We start from the raw sequence: 19685 nt of genomic DNA, 5'->3' as shown, positions 1-19685 counted from the left end.
TACGCCACACTTGGGAAGCTCACGGGCCATTTTAGGCCTGCACTGACAGTGCATCCTAGTCTTTGTTTATTCGTCCATTCTGACAACTGGTGCACCACACTCGCGTATAATGTGATTAGTTAAGCACATCAGATGATCGGCAGCTTGAAACACTAGCCGGTACAAAGTTTCATATAGTACACCACTTAACAAGCAAGCCAGTGTCCAATTTTTATACCCACGATTTACAGAGGCCTATATTTTTTGACGTAGTTCTCTACCACTACCACCACCGACTAGCATGTTTAGCCACTCATATCCTAGCAAGTACCATACGTTTTGACAGTAGCTTAGTCGCATACGTATCAATACAAAACTTCCACATCCCCAAAACGAAGTTTGTAACCGCTGAATGTTGAGTATTGTGACAAGAAAACGCAAAAAAGTATAGTGAGCACATACCAGAGAATCGTTAGTAAAAGTTACGTCGGCTAACGTAGCAGTGGTTACATGGAAATGCGTAGTTGGCGTACCGGTGTGTCAACCTCTTAGCTCCCTAAGTAAACGCACTGCCTAATTCGAACAACGAGCTACAGTTACCTTGTTTGCACATTGTTGTGGCAACGTTATGAAACGGCGAATGTTTACTGAAATAAGTAAGTGTAACGTTAGCCCCTTAAGAGGCAAATAACAATTACATTCACCTTAGATTAGCTAGCTACACGTAAAAAATGGCAGCATCGGCTGGACAGTTTTTCGCAAGCGGGTTATAGTAATACAGCTAGCAGGCTACCAGTAACGTTAAAATAGCGTAAGCTAACTTGGTATTCTGACTGCTGCCATGACACACTGGTCTGTTTGGCTGACAATCAAGTTTAAATAAAAACACATACATGTCCCGCACGCAAGTTAGCTCACCTTCTACAACGTTTGATGAGATGAACAAATCAAAAATACACAACTGTCAAGTCGAAAGGTATCCGTCAGATCCTCTCTTAACAACTGTCAACGCGAGTGTTGAGTAGCTAGCTACACAAGTAAATGTAGCTAATAGCTAGTAGCTATGAGGATTGCTAATGTTTTCTAAGCTGCCTTAGGCCAATGTCTGCCTTTCACTAACTTACAACGCTGGCTAGCGTTTGCGCTAATGTTAGCCAGAAAGAAACAAGTTGACTACTAACAATCAACAAAGCATATACTCAATATTTAGCTAGGTAAAAGGGGACCAAATAATGTCAGCATCTTATTTAGCTAGCTAGCTAAGTATCTGGGCAAGACTAACAAGTATCGAGGCTAAATATTAGCATGCTAATGCTAGCTTAGCCAAATAAGATAGCGAATGTTTTATCAATGACCGTGCAGTCGCAGACAGTAGGCTGACAAAAATAAACACTTGACTGTGAGCTAGACCAACAATTGTTACTTGTTGGTATTATTTAAAAGGTAGCTAGTTGTCCGGTTGACAAAAAAAAAAAATCACTGACCTTAACAACACCGAATTAGCTAACGTTAATGCAGGGAAGTCACGTAGCGATAGATGACGTTAAGCGTTGTCAAATCAAACAAGAGCTAACGTTATTACCAGTTAGCTAACCTTGGCATGCAAGCTAATTAATATTAGCAAGCCTTGTTGTCGCTGGCTAACGCTTTGCCAGCTCGACAGGATGGTAATTGGATTTCTTTGACAAACAGCTTCGTTACAACTCACGGATTCAACCTATTGGGAACAATTTAGTCAAATTGTGGTATTAAATTAACAAGTTGTCTAGCTAGCAGCTAGCACGTTAACGCTAGCTAGCAAAAAGAAATGGCCTCTGATACCTTTTAGACACAAAAAAAAAACAGGAAAGCAGGAACGGGATTCGAGATATTTTCGCAACACTGAATCATAATTCCTCCGATGTATTTCGATATTGAATCATCTCGAAGGTCCAAGAGACTGTTGGCTGAGATGTCACTGGAAATGTCTATCTTTTGTATATAATGTTGTTACCTATTTGTTCCAGTGTTGTAGTTGTAACAGACAGTGCACCAGCAGCTCCTCTTTTCTCTCTCTACCCCTGCTAGTTTCACATCAGCTGAGGGGCCTACAACTGCAATATACATCCGCGTGATTCATCCGCTCGTGGAGGACTACTTAACGCTACTTATGATTTTAGTTTTCGGTACTTCCTTGTTTTTTTAGCCAAAGTTGCCGCTGCGAGCACTGGATGTTTTGCTCTGTAAATATATGACTATAAAGCCATATAAAAGCGCTGAATTTGTCGTTATTTAAAGATAATAACACTGGAGTCATTGGGTAACATTATCTCATCACAAATATGCACTATAAACCAGTCCGCCGGGTCGTGACCCCCCCCCCCACACACACACACACACACAATTATTACACAGACATAAAACCGTTATATCTATAAATTAATTTGATGGCCAACATTACCTCTGGTCATCATCTCACACAGAAATAAAATGATTCTTTATTTTATTTCTATGAATGTAGCTAACATCCATCAAATGGTTTCCAAGCTGCCGTTAAATAGCTAAATAATTAATAGTTATTACAGTTGCTTTTCAGTTGTCATGGTTACAATTCTGCATCCAAAATGGCGTCTTTGCTCGGACAGCATCTTTTTGAAATTAGTGGTCAGGGTCCACCTCCTCAAAAAGATTTTTTCCAACTTCTTATTACCAAAGATGAGGTTGAGTATTTGTATGAGTTTCTATTCATAAAGCAAAGTCTCAAAGAATAACGTTTGAGTTGATAAAACCACTGTGTAACTATATAGAGGTAAGTTAACGTTAGCTTAATTTTCACCTAACGTTACAGTGTTAACGTTAGCTAACGTTAGCTTTAAATAATACCTTTCTGGGCTAACGTTCCTATTTTATACTATTAGACTGTGTTCTGGCAAGTTGAACAAAACCAGTAAAAAAATGTAATCTCAAGTTGAATTGAGTGATAAGGTAAATAGTGAATTGATGGCAAAATGATACAGTAACATAGCTAGCTATCTTGTGAAATGAATCTATGTAAAATAAATATTGCAGTGGGTAAAAATCCAACATGCCTCAGGTCATTTATTTTTAATATTCATGATTCACATGCACCATAAGATTCTCTTGGAATTAAGTCATAATATTTTCACTCTGCCCTTACTGTTTATTTCTATCTAACTTTAGGTAATATGGACATCATGGGAGATTTCTGTGCGACTTGACGCCCGGGGCGCTGCACCCAAAGAGCTGAAGACATCCCATTCTGATTTTATACATCAGAAAATGCTACAGCGTAAGTGTTCTTCATCAGAATAGAAATCCAATTACTGCCCAGACAGTACATTTTGTCTGTGATTCTGAAAATCTTTTTCACTTATTCTTAATAAAAAAAAAATTTTAAGTTTGTGTTCAGCATTCGCTTGAATGGAAATCTGTCATTTGACGTCCAGGCTGTGCTTTCCACCCCTCATCTGTAGAACAAGTTGGTTCTGTTTTTGGAGAGAGGATCCTGGAACACACAAGATCACTTTGTCAAGGAAAGTTTGATTACCTGGAGCGCTTACCTGATGACATAATGCTCCAAATCCTGTCCTACCTAGAGCTAAAAGATACGACAGTGTTGGCACAGGCTTCACAGAGATTCAGAAAGGTGAGAGCTTCTTAAAATTATAAATTTACAACAGTACAGTAGTGTCTTAGATGACACAGAAATTATGTTATTTTCTATTTTGCACTCTCTGGCATGTACTGTACCTCTGTGCTCATATGTATTGCACACTGATAACCACACATGTTAATCTGCATGTGTTTTGTTTTGTTATATTTTGCTCTGATTGGACTGTACCAGCTCTGCAACTCTGAGATGTTTTGGGAGCAGACTGTGAGGAATTGCTGTGCTGAGTTCACCTGTGACATGGAGGGCATAGGAAATTGCATGGGCTGGAGGAAGATGTTTTTTACCTTTTTCCACACTAGTGGCAGCAAGGAGCAGCAGTGAAGCAACTGATCAGTTGTATTACTGTTTTGAAACAACTGCAATACAAATGCTATCACAGTAGATGGATAGTCAGTATTAATTTTGTACTTTGTGAAACAACAGCCAATGTTTCCATGAGGTTTATTGAGTGTTAAATGTACTGTTGAGATGTGTGATTTACAAAAAGTGTAAATTGTATTAGTTTTAAAGTGCCAAATATTCTTCAAAACAAATCAGTATTTGTATGTGTTGCTACTTTCTTGTTAAACTTTGGATGATAACAATTACCACCAGTATGCAATGAATAAATGTCACTTGCAAGTTATGTATGTTGCAAAGAGTTTGTGTAATATTATTAGTCAATTTAATTAGCACAGTGTGTAATACAGCAGTGTCCCAGCAGGTTTGCTGAATGATAAACTCCTCAAACATTTAAGATTTATTTATTTTGATTAGGACAATGCACATTAATCAACATTTCTGTAAATGTGCAAGTGTTAGCCAGACGGCTAATTTTCAACTGTAGTCCTAGTTACATAGCATACATGTCTTTACATGATCTAAAAAGGCTCATTACAAAAAAGGGTTTAATACTTATGCAACCTGCTGACATCATATCAAGGTCAATGGTCAATTACAACATATACTTCCTGTTTACATTTGCCAGAGAACTGTTTTTGCGCCCTCTGCTGAAGGCCTGTAGCACTCAATGCTGTCTCTGCTTACAGCCAACCTGGGTTTGCATGTGGTCTCTGTGCTGTGTTCACTCGCACAGCCAGCAGATGGAGCAACGTGGCAATGAAAACTAGAGTCAGATGATGGGAGGAGGAGGATCATGCAAATAAACCCTCGGGTAACGTGTGCAAAACAAGTGCTGTAATTCTGGTTACCATATCCAGGTCTAAAGACCACAAAACACTTTTTCTGGATTCTGTTGAGGGCATCTGCCACACTGGCCCTACCTCACCTGAAACTTGTAGCAAGCTACAGTCACGTAAGACAAAGGTATGCACTGCTTTCTTCCGTTTCTAACAGGTACCTTAGTGGATCAGAGACAACATATGGTACAATAAATGTTAGCAAAACAGCTACATACTAAAATACTGTCCTTGTTTCTTATTGTCACAAAAGGATGACAACATAGAAACAAACATTAGGTCATTCCATTGTCCTGTGTTAAGGGATGAGAAGAATGTGTAATTTTCCAGCATGTTATTTTAAAACTCCCCTCAATATTAAATATTCTCCCATCCAAATAATAGCTGGGTGTTCGAATGATATGACAAAACCGCATACAGCCTTGGCTGGTAGCTAATATGGCCTATTATTAGCCACCAAACACTGGATACCGCCTTCTCAGCGAAGTCTGGTCTAGGAGGAAAAATATTCATTACGTAACAATAAAGGATCTGTCTCCCAGACCTACTTCCTGAATACCACAGCAAAAACTAGGCCCCAAACCAAGGCCAAGCGGAAGCCCCATCCATTTGTTTACTGGAGCAGTGTTAAGCGGTGCCGGTTGTTTCCTGCTTATCCATTGCCTCCACACATTCGCCACACCACCCCTCCTTCACAGCTCCTCTTTGTGGGTCAGTGATGCAGCGGGAGTGACGCAGCAGCCTCCAGAAGACAACTATACACAGCGGGAACAGGGAACCTCTGCCAGAACCATAGTCCACAGGCAACTTCCAGACAGCAATGAAGAGGGATGATGGTGAAGGCCTAATCTAGGCTAAAGGGAGAACGGGAGCCGGGTTGTCACTGTCCTTTCCTCTTCCTAAACACCAGAGAGACTTCCCCAGTGGCAGAGACAGGCCCAGCAAGACCTTCCGCACAGAGACATTTTGGTAGGCAAAGTATGAGTGCGGAATACGGTAGTGATATTAAGTGCTACTATGGATGAGTGTCTTTGGATGCTAAGAGTCTGAATGCATTGAGAATAAGGATGAGGCCTGCTTAGCTTTGTAGGGCGTTCTGTGTCTTTCTGCTGATCGGCGTCTCTACAGGCCGCAGCTGAGCTTACTGAGAATCAGAGGCCTGTATATTTTATCCTGTGGTTTTGAACACATAATAGCTGTGATGACAGGTGTGGGTGACAAGGTGCTGCTTACAAAATATTTCATATGAGCCACAGAGTAATATACAAGTGCAATGAGTAATAATTTGTCGTTTTTGATTCCGATTTAGTTTGAGATCTACTTTGAATGTGCATCCTGTAAACTGCAAAGCTCTTTTGACAGATTATGGAAAATATTTAGGATGGCCCCAGCAGTTAAAAAAATACAATGTTTAAAAGGGTACACTATGTTTTGGAGTTAAAATGATCATATTATTATTATTATGTATTTTATATATTTTATTGGCTTAACACAGATCCATTTCAGCGTACATGCATTAATAAGGTATAAAGTACATACTGTACATACAAATTAGGGGTTTTATGTAGGACTAAAGGAAGACAACAAGGTGGACTGGATCTCATAAAGAACCAATGGTTTAAAAACGAAATTAAACAAAACTTCTGTATATTCTCTTTAAATGCCACTGATCTTCCTGGCCTGGCTCAAAGAAAACCCCAAATATACTGCAGTCAACAAAAAACTCCAACTTCTCTTTTTAAATATATTGGCAATATTTTTTTGTTTACAAGAATTTAGGGTCTTATTAGTTCATTTGATTTCTTCTAATGTGTGTCTTTGTTGTGAATTTGAGAACTAGAGAACTATTAACTTGATATTTTGACTGACAGCAGTCACTGTAAAGTCAGCTGTGGTTGTTGTTGCATACTCATTCCACTTCAACTCCAGTCAGGCTACCCCCTAGTTTCCCAAATTTAGATTTTATGGCTCCAGTTATAGGGAGTATGCACTGACGCCACTTTCGCCTCACTTAGATTGTTATCTCTTTTTTAGTTTTTGGTTGTCACACCAACATTGCCAAGTGTGACAAAAGTCATAAGGTGTAACTGCCTTAAAATGTGCTCCCCAGGCTAATGTACAGGGTCTTCAATGAAGCAGATCTTGCTTTAGGGCACAAAAAAATAGAAGACAGAAGATAGAAGCCTGTGGTTAGTGTGTATTTATGAAACCAACATAAAGGGAACAGGAACGTTTAGGGTGATCACGGAGTGTAATTTAAGAGACTAAAGCACAACAACTCCATGAATAGCACATTTCCTTCCTTTAGGACAATGACTGAGTGCATGCATAATGATATGGCACCTGCTACTTTTGAAGTCATTAGTACATAAAATTAAATGGCTTTCAAACTGGTTTAAAGTGGGTCTCTGCCAGCATGAGGAGAGGACCCACACAGTCATATGACTACGCTCAGTTGTGTAAATTAAAGAGCTGCCTCCGTCCTCAGAGGCTAGCAAGAGGCTCACAGTGCCATGTCGGGTTCAGCTTCCTCCCCTCCCCCTCGTCTGCAGTGCTGACGCATCTGCTGCTTTTGCATCAATCAGCAGCCTCTATATAGGTACACTGAGAGTCCCCGCTGATACCAGGACTCTTTTTTACCCCTTAGCGTTGCTTTCAGTTTGCATGCTCACTGGGATTGTCAGAAAAAGCATCGATGAACACCTGTCCTGTGACTGCTGGGATACACAATAGGACGGTAGTCACTGCCATCTTCCCGCGGGTTCTGCATTACCTAACCGCAGTGTCTGCGTAAGCAAAGACGAAAGGCTTGGGTGTAATATATTGCTGCACAGACAGAGAGTATGTGTGCACAAGCATGAAACAGATGGTGCGACGTTATGCATTCAAGGTGCATATTGTTTTTATGAAGGCTAAAGATAATTATGTTTCATGCAAAGGATATTTTTCCTCTGGTCAGCATCAATCGTCGGGATCTAGCTGGTGTGGTGCTCGGAAGATTTAATAAGGCATTTGTTGTACAGCAGAGTACACCTTACTCTACGCTGCTACCAGCAATGCAGCAGAGTGTCTTCTCTGGCTGTAGCATCGAGCACAGAGCTGGTAGCACCCAGCATCTCTCCGCTCTCCCTACAGCCCTCTGCCATGCTTAATAAAAGTTGCCGCTTCCTGCTCAGAGGCTCCAGGCTTCAGTTGCCCAGTTAGCACAAAGGCAGACCTAGGTATAGTCTGGTTTAGCTACATGCTAGACTGTGAGTTATTCCAATAGCTGTAGTAGGATAGAAGAAGGATAGTCAGAGGAGGGCAGGGCAGATCTTGCCCAGGACCTGGGCTGCTTCGATAAGAGACGAAGGACGTTAGAGCTGGAGACATCTGCACACAGAGAGGGAGGGAGAGGAAGAAAGACGCCAGAAAAAGCTCTGCTTCTGACAACACCACTGTTCAGCGACCATCACAGAAAAAAACTAGTTTCGCCTTGCTCTCACAAAACTGTTTTTCATGTGTAGTCGAGTATATTGAGGGCTGTAGAAAAGGGATACTGCATTGCACTGTTTCCTGTTCGCCCTGCATCATTCTCTCTGATTTACTAAGGTATGTGTTGCATGATTTCCCTCAATTCATAACCTGTTTTTTTGCGGAAGTACGCTTTGCAGAGATGCGTGAAGTGACTTTTGCTTTGACATTTCGCTCTTTGTTTGACAAGAGTGTGTCTGTTTGCTATACTGTCATTTCTTGTTTTGTGGTGTGGTATTTGGGGATTTTTATTTTACAGGTTGAGACATAAAAAGTAACATCACATGAGCTTTGAAGGTAAAGTAAGGATGGGTGTGGCAGAATCATAAGCGCAGATGACAATTTCAAAATTTTCGCTCAGCGTGTGGTGGCAATAAACCACAACAATTGGTATAAATTGTGGGAAATGAAAGTGGTAAAGTTAAAGAGCAACTCAGAAGAAAATATAAAAATGTTTCTGTAAACAGCATAAACTGAAATTAGTACAAAGCTGTGGCACATCACTTGCTGTTATAGGATGAGAAAGTCCTTTGGGTAGCATTTCTGCAGCAGACAAAGACATACAGACCAAAACACATAGACAAAGTACATTCAAGCGGAGACAAAGGCAAACCTCGATTGCTCTGTAGACTGCTGTGTGTTGCAGGTTCTCAGAGAGGACAGGATGTTTGTGGGAGAGAGGGGGCCGAATACCCGGACAGCTAACAGTTACTTGCCATCCAGTTGAATACCCAATAAGTGCTGCGCCATAGCATGTTGCCATGACAACGGAGGCCTGTCTGAGAAAGAAGACAGGAGGCTGGTTGTGTTTTCAGCAGTCAGAGAGGCGTTAAAGAGCGGCGGCCATATTGTATTTGTTGCAAAAACAATTTTTTTTTATGAATTAAAAAAAACATAAAATTACATCACTGATGAATTACCTTAACCCCTTTGGAGTAAATGAAAAATACTGTAAATGTATTACCTTTAAATTCCTTTATTTCCAAATGGTGTGTAATGCCTAAGACCAAAATGATCAAAACAAAAATGGAGCTGCCTATTAATTTAATATAATTTAGGACTATCTTCACAGTATAATTTGCACAGACTAAATCTCATATTACAAAAAAAAAACTAACAGCGTTTTCCACTAAGTAATCACCCAGAACAAAGAACAAGTTTACGACAGAGAAACTCTAAATATAGCCATCTTGCCTCCAGAGTAGCAGTAAGCGAAAACATCTCTGGAAAAATCAAATCATTGTCTCATGCTAAATTGCACAGTCGCTGCATGACTTTCATTGCAGCCGCTACAGAAGATGAAAATATATAATAATGTGAAGTACAACTGGTATGATGATTAATTACTTACAAAGGCAAGCTGAGTGTGTCTTAGCAGATGCAGTCAGCATGCTACGTGAGACATACTAAATGACTCAGTATAGATTCAAACCACACTGACTCCGTTATGAGTAGGCTACGTTTAGAACAACATGCTGAGTGACACATCCTCTTTTTAAAGTGAGAATGAATGAACTTTAACTTCCTCTAAGAGTTGCAGATCAATTTAGTTTATTGTTAAAGTCAAACTATTCCACAAAGGCTGCTTTGTCAATATGCAAAAACTGTCATTCACGGTTTGACCAGAAATCTTTGCAGCGTGTGTAATAACTGGTAGACTTAGATGTGTGTCATAGAGATACAGTATGTAGTACAAAATGATTAACAGTAATTATTGTGCTTCTGTGCTACATTACATTATATCAATGCTCATGAGGTATTGTTCCCTGTAGTTGTTAGATTTGACAAAAAAAATGTATGTGGGACAAGTGAAGGGATGCCTCCCCTGCCAACTGACAGACAACTGAAGAAGGGAGCATACTGTATCATTCATAAGTGCGTAACTGTCTGCATGCCATTTTCATATAACCTATCCATAGGCCTGACAACTAAACCAGACCAAGTGCAGAGCTGTGGTAGCACACTGAATGGATCACCACTTAAATTGAATTATTATAGACAATAATGACAAAAGAAATCTATAACTGAGAAAGTTACAGCATATTTTACCAGGCACAGGCCAAGACTGCCCTTTCATTTCGGCTGTTGCTGTTGTTTTTTAAAAAGATTCTTCTCTCATCTTCTCATGACTTTGTTGTGGGATTAGTGCATCAACAACTTGGGTTATTGATGACAAGAATATCCCATGTATGAAAAACATGGGACAGTCAGCAATGGAACACAAAGGAAATTATTGGGATGTCAAAAAGAAGTCGCATATAGGAAGTAATTAGGAACATCCAGACTGATCTCATGAAGTGGCATATGTATGACACGCCAATTCGTATGCCATTATTATCAAGACGCATACTAATGTTTTTGCGTGTTTATCAACGCTGTTTGGCCTCCACTGACTTACATTACCTTGCGATTGCGTATGAACTGACGCCGTAGCAAGTAGTATGAAAGGGCAAAAATCTGATTTTCACCCAGGAGAGCGGGGATCACGTCCCGTATGTGACTTTGTGTCCCGTATGTGATGTTTCCTTTCCACGTTTGTTGTTTTCCTAAACCCAACCCTGTTCTTCTTTTCCTAAACCCAACCCGCGTGTGACGTTTCCTAAACCCAACCCCGTTCTAAAACACGCCACGTGGCTTTAGAAAGTGCCACGTGTGGCCAGGTTGGCTCAGTGGGTAGAGCAGGCGCACATATACTGAGAGATTTATGCCTCGACGCAGATGTCCAGGGTTCAAATCCAATCTGTGACTATTTCCTTCATGTCTTCCCCCCCTCTCTCACCTAGCTCTCCTGTCAAATTAAAGACAGAAAATCCCCAAAAAATAATCTAAAAAAAAAAGAAAGTGCCACGTGGCGTGTACGCTGTGATGTTGCAGACTGCCGTCCGCTGTATAGAGCGTAGACATACACGCGGATAGCTCAAAATGCGTACAGATAACAAAAGTGGCGTGTATGTTAACGGGAAGTCACAATATCACACATCCAAGCCTTTTTGAATCATAATCTTCACAGTACAATTTTAGATTACTGGCAACATTTTTGACTCATATTTGGTCATGTCCTTTGACTATGACTGTATGATAGCAGTATTTCTAAGTAGCCGCATGACACAATCCTACCCGGGTGTTTTCTAGTGCAACTCACAGGCCAGTAAGCAGCTCCATTGCAGCATTTAGGAGTTCAATGTGTTGCTCACAGGCATGTTGACAGTATTATTAGACATATACCCATTACTCTAAACAATCATTGCCCCACATCTTAGCAGTGCTGAATGGTTTAGAGCTCGCTGTTACTGAAATATAAAAAAAAAAATGTTTTGCAGTATTCCATCAATTAGAGTTTCCCTAAAATAATACAGGCTTTTTACAAATGTCTCAAAAGCCTTCAGAAGAGATTAAAGATATCTACTACACAAGAAAAAAAAACGAATAAGAAAACAGAAGAGACTTAAGATTGTATTGGCACAATCCTGAATTATTACAATAAAAGCGTCCGCAATTTACAATATAATATTTTGCTGATCTTACAGTCTGTTTTAAACTCAGTATGTGACCCTAACCCATTCATTAAGTTTTAAACTTAATTAGTTTTTTTGTAAAGAAACGGGATGGAGATAAGAATGGATTGAGTCACTGAACACTGAACTGTTGACCAGACTGTTGGCACAGGAGCTCATCTGTCAGGACATTACTGCCATCTAGTGTTAAAACACTAGAATAGCTAAAATATTACAAATACAAAATGTACACACATCTTGTTTTTTTAAACAATATAAAAACAGTCAGAACCACCATTTTGTAATAATATGATGTAATTATTTCTTCTTCTATTTTCTTCCTTTAGATGACTGTGGTGTCCCCGTGCACTCAGAACCTAATGGATAGTGCTCACCCTCACACTGTGCTTAGCAAGCTCAATGAGCAGCGCTCACAAGGCCTCTTCTGTGATGTTACCATTGTGGTGGAGGATGTTAAGTTTCAAGCCCACAAGAACATCCTGGCAGCCTGCAGCGGGTACTTCAGGAACGCTCTGACAATTCCTGAGACATGGAGCTCTAGCCAAGTGCTGGAGCTGATGGACCTGAAGTCTGAGGTGTTTGCCAGTATCCTCAACTTCATCTACTGCTCAAAGGTGACATCACCTGGTCCAGAGGACACAGGGGGGCTGGTGGCAGCTGGAAAAAGACTTGGAATTCCTTTTTTAGAGAAGCTTGCAGAACAAGAAAAGCTTGACGAATGTGTTAAATTCACAGACTCCAGCAACAAAGCAACAAAGGACGCTCCCAGGCCTAAGGACATTGACAGAGGGCCACGCATCACCAATGCCTTCTCTATCACTGAAGAGTGTCCTGGGAACAATCTTTTCACCCCACTGGTTCAAACCAATGGGGAGAGGCAGTCACCAGACATGGGACAGCTCCCATCAAGTTGCCCCACAACCTCTTGTCTCAACGGGAACGAGACAACCCAAGCCCTCTCAGAGCACTCATATGCAGTAAGTAAATCTACTGAAGGCAAAGACAGCAGTCAGTGGGACAACAAGAAGGTCTGTAAGCCAGCAACATCTCAGCCAAAGCACCTCATTTACAGGAACGCAGGTCCGCTTAAAAAGCGTCACAGGCTGACAAGCACATTGTGTCGAAATATACTTCCAACTCCAGCTGAACCACAAACAGATAAACCAAATACAATAACCTCCACATTAGCCGATGGTGTTTCTGCAGCACCTGTTGCAGTCATGACACCACCTCTGCTTTTTTCAGAGGCAGAAACAGAAAAAAGTATAAGCCCAGGGCTACCTATAGCCACTGACAATGTTCAAATGGAGTTAGGTCCACCAACCTCTTCCCCTGAGGACAGCATTTCAATCTATGGATGCAGTCACTGTCCGGAGATATTCACAAATAAAGCTCTTCTCACCATTCACTCAGAGGTACATAAAAATCGTTTTGTTAGTCATTTGTTTTGTAAGTTTTGTCAGAGAAAGTTCATACACCTCAAACGGTTGCGCAACCATGAGCAGGTCTGCCCTAAAGCTGTAAGAGGCCCACCTAAACTGGATGCTACTGACATATCAACCAAGGAGGTTGAACTCCATTCAGATGATATGCCAAACACGGAGAGCATTGTGACACAGCCTCCTTCTGCTGACCTCTCCACCCCTTACACCCCAGAGCCCCTTCAAATGGACCAATCAGAGCCTCCACAGAATGAGAAGGCAGTGAGGATAGGTAGCAGTCAGAGGAGATACAACTGCAGTGTGTGTAAACGGGTCTACGTCACACTATCCAGTCTGAAGCGGCACGAGAATGTACATTCCTGGCAGAGGGCATACCCCTGTCATTATTGTAATAAAGTGTTTGCATTGGCAGAGTACCGTACAAAGCATGAAATCTGGCACACAGGTGAACGCCGCTATCAGTGCATTTTCTGCCTGGAGACATTCATGACATATTATATCTTAAAGAACCATCAGAAGTCTTTTCACGGCATTGATCCTAGTTTAGTTGTTAAGAAGAAATCCGCCAACGGTGGTCTGAAAGCCAGTGTTTATCCAATCAAACTCTACAGGCTTCTGCCTATGAAGTTTAGAAAGAGACAATACAAGACGTACAGTCAGACATATTCTGAGAGTGTTGAAAGAGGGGATGAAGCCCCACCAGACAGCAACTCTCTTATCCCTCCATTTGAAGAAAACAATCTGATCAGCCACCCTGATACTGTTTCATTCCCTCTTACATTCATGGCAACGACAACGATGGTGGCACCTGTCATGCCTCGCATCAGCTTTGGCAAGCCATGTGACCAAGATGTTGACCAAAGTCTGAACAGTGATTTGGAAAGTCAGAGAGGCACAAGAAAAGAGGCTGAGAATAGAGATTTACCCTTAATTGACAGTACCTTCTCTTTGCAACCCAAATCTCCTGCAGTGGGTTATGATGATCCTCCAGTAAGTAACTCAGAGCACCTTAGTCATAATGTGCCATTCTTAAACTCTTTGAACACTGTTAAAAAATTAGGTGAGCTATCAGCTTCTGCGAAAAGAGTTGAGGATATGACCAAGGATATACTTCAATCAAGCACTGAGAATCTGGTGCGAGATAAAAAGGTGGGAGCAACGACAGAAACCTATATCGCCAAACCTGCATGCCCGGGTCCATCTGTGGATGGTGGTGCAATGCCGCTCTGTCAGATAACAGTGAAAATAGGCAATGAAGCCATCATCCGCCGCCGTATCAAAGGATCCAAGCTCTTCCCCAGAAAGAAAAGAAGAACGAGAGAACTAAGTGAGGAGGAGAGTCCAAGTCAGTGCCCTCCAACACGAGAAATCTCAGATAACCCCAGGCTCCGCCTGAGAACAGAAGTCACTTCTGCCACAGAGCCAGAGACATACGATGATCCCAACGACTGTGACACAGCTGATATGCTTTGGCGCCCCTACTACTCTTACAAAGCTAAAAAGAAAAATAAGTTGAGATTCAAGCACAGAAAGGCCTTGTTTCACGGTTATCCTGAATCATCTGCAGATAGACCTGCTGCAAGTGAGGCCCACCTTGATAAAAATAGTTGGCTGACAGAAGAGAGCATGTCAGGTGGTAGTGGAGAGGTGAAACGTAGTCTCAGCAGGAACTCCAGCCCAAGGGCCACCTACAACTGTGACATCTGTGACAGCTCTTTTATCACAGAGACCGGTCTGAGAGCTCATGTTATTGGTTCCCACCCATGTTTCTGCCGGACCTGTGGTAAACAAGGTCCCCCTGGCGAGGCACCAGCCGGTGGGGATTACATCTGCAACAGCTGTATGGAAAATGGCTCCTGCTTTGATAACACACCCCGGAGCCCCAACCCAGAGAAGAAGTATCGCTGCTCTTTCTGTCCCCAGCGTTTTCTCTACCTTGCCACCAAGAGAAGCCATGAGAAAAAACACCAGGAGACAAATGAGGAGGGATATAATTCTGACAACTTCATGCCATGTTCTAAATACTCAGCATACCTAAGTAAAGACAATAAACAAGACACCATCAAAACAGAAGACAGCTACAACCAAGGTGGCCCGGACATAAAAAGTGAAAGGGTGGAAGGACATCTTTCCATTGATAAAATTAAGCCTAAAATTGAGGATACAACTGACTTTATGTCTACCTACCAAGACATGTCATATTCCAACATTAAAAGTCCATTATCACCCTGCATTGACCCATTGTTTTCCCTGACACCCTCAAAGGTGAAACATAAAATGGTGAAAAAAAGGATTAATGCACAGCATTCTATGCATCTCATCTCAAAAAAGCAAGCCTCTGACAGAGACAGCAATAGCAACAAGGGCATTTTGACAGGGCAAAAAACAACCAGTCACATCGATCTTGAGAAGTCCTGTAAACTATTTAGAAGAAATGACTCTGAAACTAAAGGCACCCACATTTCTATACACAAACCAGAGAAATGGATGTGCAAAGAGGAGCCATTTTTTTAAATATATTTGAGGACTGTAGACAATAGGCAAAAGAGAAAGTGATTGAAACTTGACTTCAAGCTTTTGGTTAGGAAATGTAATAGTGTTGTCCTTCCATCTAAGCTCAATAAAATGTTTTAACTGGACAACACTACACATGAGGATCTAGTATAAGCGTAAGTGTTTCTTTTCTCGTAAACTCAACGACTGAGTGCTTTTTCACCTTTGTAGAAGATATTTTTTGGGATAATATAGGACCTTCTGAAACAGACTGTAATTTTTCCATTGTCTATGCATATATGGCAGACTTGGTGACATGATTGTAAGCAATTTCAGAACAGGGGTATGATGTGTTGGAGATCTGAAAAGCTGCCTAGTGTGGGTTACCTTACCTTTTTTTTTATAAATATGTCTGTGGAAAACAATATACATTTTTGAATCTCATGTTCATTTAACTGGTCATGGTAAGTTGCACTTTATAGTTAGACTATGCTAATCTGTTGGTTAAATACTTTGATAATTAAATTCTAAGCACCATTAATATAATTCTAATTTCCAATTACACATGGAACCATTGTTTTTAAAGTTATTACTTTTGTGTGTATAATATGTATAAAACATGTAAAACTATTTAAATAAAAGTTGTTGATATTCTAACCGTTACATCCTGTCCTCCTTTAGCCTAGAGATACAGATACAATGCTTGCCTATCTATTCACAGTATTCAGTGACCACTGACTGATAAGCACACTTGATACTGACGGTAAAGGATAGTTACAGAAACCCTAAACATCATGCAGTTGAAGTATGATGTGGTACATTTGAAATAGTTGGATTTAAACAGTCATATTAATACAAAACCTGTTCCACAGCAAACAATTTCCTAATTATAAACCCACATGGTGGATAACTGCTTCCCCTGGTCCTTCAGGGACCTGCAACCCATCTGAGAAGTTCTTTCCCTCGTTCTTCCACACAAACTGCATCTGTATTTAGAGACGAGCCTCATGACATAATTTCCAGATGTTTCTAAATTCCTTGATTCTTTCTAAGACTGGGCTTGTGATGTAACAGATGGATCATACATTTGAGGTATAAGGTGCTGCTCAACACAACGATTATGCCATGGAGGCACCGTTTTTCATTAATTTAATAAAAGATGATTATGATGGCAACAATTCATGCAATGTAACTATTCCAGATTAAATGTGAGCAGAATTTTACATTACTTCTCATTCATAACCTGTAAGCATAGTTTATTATGGCATCGGGGGCCATTGCACTTTGAGAATAGTAGAGATTACTCTAATGCAAAAGCTTCATATTGTAGTAGTATAGTGAGGAACATATGCTGGCAACCACTTCAATGTACAGCTGAAAAGAGCACATGCTGAATATATTGTACAATAGCTATATTGTAATTTAATATAATATGACATACAAATCCAACATAGACTTTATTTGATGATGAATAGTTCTTTATATTTTTGGTGTTGTAAAACACTTCAGAAAGATATTCATGGTCTCATTTAATAGGGGATTTCAAATACAAAAGATTTACTTTATATGGCCATAACTAAATAACTATATTGAATAAAACCCTTATCTGACAAAGACATAAAATATTTTTAATTAATAGTCTTGATGTCACAAAACTTTGATGGTAAACAGCAGGGAATTTTGTGACATAATGTGCAGTTTAAATATAGATTGTATGTTATCAATATGTGTTGTGATCTAGTGCAAGCTACATGTTAAGATAATACATAGAAATTCATTATACAAGTTATAATGCATACCTGACTGCCCTTTTAGGCTCCCTGCTACTGTCAGCGATGAGGATCAGACCTGTGTTTTCACCCAACCAAAAGCAACATCACCTGGAAAGAGACGAGAACACTGGATGTCGGTCATGTTTTCATCCAAAGGATATTGGAATGGGATTTGAATACAGATTGAGATAAATAAATGATAATTATGAATCCAAAAATCCTGGAATAATATATTTGGGAAACCTGTGCAAAATATCCATAACTGTGTATTGCTTATTCAGTATATAGACAAAACACTCTTTAAATAGAAAAAAAAGATAGAAAAAATACAGTATAAGAATAACAATAAACTTTTAGCTAAATATTTGTACAAAAATAAACAAACAGTAAAACAAAAATAAACTACAGATAAATAAAGATAGATATATAGGTATATAGGACTGTGTACGGTATTGTGTTATTATACAGTTAATAAATAAATGACATTATTCCAATGAAATAAGCATTCACACAAGCAAGCTGTAACCTGGGTAAACACACCCTCATTGCTCTTGAATGAAACTGCAGCTGATATTTGCAATACATTCTGACATCCTTTATGACTGGCCAGTGCCCCTGTTAAATAAACAAACAAAAGCAAAATTACCTAAAAGGTACCTAAATGTCTTACTCTTTGGTTGAAATCAAAAGTTGGCTAGACAAATATAAGACTAGCTAGCTGTGATGTTTGCAGACATATTAACAGGGTCACTTTCCATTTAAATATCATGTTTGTACATTTCTTTTGATTAATGTATGTTTAGTGCTTTGTGAAGTTTCTTCTTCTTTTGCAATCTTGTTCAAAGTGAAAATGTTATCACCAGTAACGTTACTTAAACTTTGTGCCTCAGAAATTTGTTTTAGAGCAGTGGTAACAATTCATTCACATCCGGTAACAAATTTACATCTGTCTGACACAAGCATGTTATATACAAAAAGTGTTAAACCATAGGGTTAAAACAAACACTGTAAGATTAGCTAGCTAAGCTAACTAGCTCCACAAGTCTAATTATCAGTTCTCCGTGAGCTTTGCCGTTGCATAATGAGCACTACAGAGAGACCTTAAATTCCCTTAAAAGCTCCTACCATTTCCAGATTTAAGTACTAGCCAAAGCAAGGCGCTCGACTCATATGAGGAAGCTTCGCCACACGTTTTAAGGCACCAGTGTGTACGGGACCTGACGTGACGCGGCAGTGGGGCTGGCTTTCCTCCACTCTGCCTGCATTCATAAACGGATATGATAAACCAGCGTTGAATGCACCGGAGAAGCGATAACAGTCAGCTCTTACCATGGCGGAAGAGGACGACGCGGGGATTCGGATTTTACAGAGCCTGCGGGGTAAAATATGTAAGTGTGACTGGCGAGCCGATGTTTTCCGTCTCTCACAGGGGGAGAGAGGTTGGTAAAACAAGCGAGCGGAGAGAGGGGAAGCCGGAGGGGCGCGGCGTGCCATCAACAGTCGACAGTGTGGAGGCAGAGGGAGCCAGTTCATCTGGTCGGTCTGCTGTCTGCTGCTTAACGTCAAGTTAGCCTAGCAGGCTAGCAGCAGCTAGTAGCTTGTTGTGAATGATTTCATTCATCGAGCAGGGTTCCTCGGCCGCCAGTTATGCTGCTCCTGCCTACTTAAGCGCATTGGAAATGTTAACGTTTTCAAAATTCGGGCGTTTTGTGTGGACTTGAGCTGCCCTGTAAGCTAACGTTGGTGTCAAAGTAACGTAGCCTAGCTACTACCAACCGTATCAGTCCTTCAGTCCCTATCCCATTCGTCTATAACGTGACAGTCTGGTAACTTAACGTTAGCTAATGCGAGATATTAATAATGTCAACGAAAACATCGCTACAGTTTAAACGTAAAGCATATCAATGAGGTCTCGAGCAGCAAAAAAAAAGGTCACTTAACGTTAACGTTACTCTTTAGCTAGCTAGGATAGAGTTTAACGTTAGCTAACGTTACTTAAGTTTTGACACCTAGCTAACGTTAGCCAAATATCTACGATACAGTGTACATTTTATCACAGAGGTATGTTGATTGATTGGTGACAGAGTGATCAACCTGACGAGTTGAGTTCAAGTAATGTC

At 40.4% G+C, this 19685-nt stretch overlaps 4 protein-coding genes and 1 long non-coding RNA gene across 19 annotated transcripts in view; 3 read left to right on the top strand and 2 right to left on the bottom strand.

The window, feature by feature from the left end:
- The window catches only part of trip12 (thyroid hormone receptor interactor 12), a 32651-nt gene extending 30528 nt beyond the window's left edge, over nucleotides 1-2123 (bottom strand). For 3 of the 7 annotated variants that reach the window (XM_028573037.1, XM_028573038.1, XM_028573039.1), the window contains exon 1: nucleotides 1973-2123. The gene's annotated coding sequence lies outside the window, so the exon portion shown is untranslated. Of the gene's footprint in view, nucleotides 1-441; nucleotides 548-897; nucleotides 988-1463; nucleotides 1541-1972 lie in introns of those variants that run through there. The other 4 variants (XM_028573033.1, XM_028573035.1, XM_028573036.1 and 1 more) reach the window with 4 other exon arrangements.
- Nucleotides 516-4277, top strand: fbxo36a (F-box protein 36a). Of its 4 annotated transcripts, none has more exons than XM_028573048.1 (4): nucleotides 516-635; nucleotides 3160-3268; nucleotides 3453-3625; nucleotides 3824-4277. In XM_028573048.1, exons 2-4 carry the CDS (start codon nucleotides 3259-3261, stop codon nucleotides 3971-3973), a joined length of 333 nt encoding a protein of 110 aa, XP_028428849.1. In that variant the 5' UTR covers nucleotides 516-635; nucleotides 3160-3258; the 3' UTR covers nucleotides 3974-4277. The 4 variants fall into 4 exon arrangements, with proteins under 4 accessions (XP_028428849.1, XP_028428851.1, XP_028428848.1 ...); XM_028573050.1 differs by lacking the exon at nucleotides 516-635 and adding an exon at nucleotides 882-955; XM_028573047.1 differs by lacking the exon at nucleotides 516-635 and adding an exon at nucleotides 2573-2678.
- On the bottom strand, nucleotides 3032-19251 carry LOC114552349 (uncharacterized). 4 transcript variants are annotated; one of them, XR_003692163.1, is made up of 4 exons: nucleotides 18691-19251; nucleotides 18106-18180; nucleotides 17593-17673; nucleotides 3032-3484 (listed from the first exon to the last, which is right to left on the bottom strand). It is a non-coding gene; the product is annotated as an uncharacterized LOC114552349 (long non-coding RNA). The 4 variants fall into 4 exon arrangements; XR_003692165.1 differs by having other exon boundaries at nucleotides 18895-19251; XR_003692164.1 differs by lacking the exon at nucleotides 18106-18180.
- Nucleotides 4824-16356, top strand: zbtb38 (zinc finger and BTB domain containing 38). 3 transcript variants are annotated; one of them, XM_028573042.1, is made up of 3 exons: nucleotides 4824-4957; nucleotides 5547-5799; nucleotides 12185-16356. In XM_028573042.1, exon 3 carries the CDS (start codon nucleotides 12185-12187, stop codon nucleotides 15812-15814), a length of 3630 nt encoding a protein of 1209 aa, XP_028428843.1. In that variant the 5' UTR covers nucleotides 4824-4957; nucleotides 5547-5799; the 3' UTR covers nucleotides 15815-16356. The 3 variants fall into 3 exon arrangements, with proteins under 3 accessions (XP_028428843.1, XP_028428844.1, XP_028428845.1); XM_028573043.1 differs by lacking the exon at nucleotides 5547-5799; XM_028573044.1 differs by lacking the exons at nucleotides 4824-4957; nucleotides 5547-5799 and adding an exon at nucleotides 8036-8421.
- The window catches only part of rasa2 (RAS p21 protein activator 2), a 31052-nt gene continuing 30083 nt past the window's right edge, over nucleotides 18717-19685 (top strand). Inside the window, exon 1 of the mRNA XM_028573045.1 lies at nucleotides 18717-18953. Coding sequence (XP_028428846.1) covers nucleotides 18896-18953 — 58 coding nt within the window. The 5' untranslated portion in view covers nucleotides 18717-18895. The remainder of the gene's footprint in view (nucleotides 18954-19685) is intronic.

Source organism: Perca flavescens, chromosome 3, assembly GCF_004354835.1.
Source record: "Perca flavescens isolate YP-PL-M2 chromosome 3, PFLA_1.0, whole genome shotgun sequence".
NCBI lineage: Eukaryota > Metazoa > Chordata > Actinopteri > Perciformes > Percidae > Perca > Perca flavescens.
Note: the sequence above shows the minus strand (reverse complement) of the source record. Positions and strands in the feature narration are given on the sequence as shown.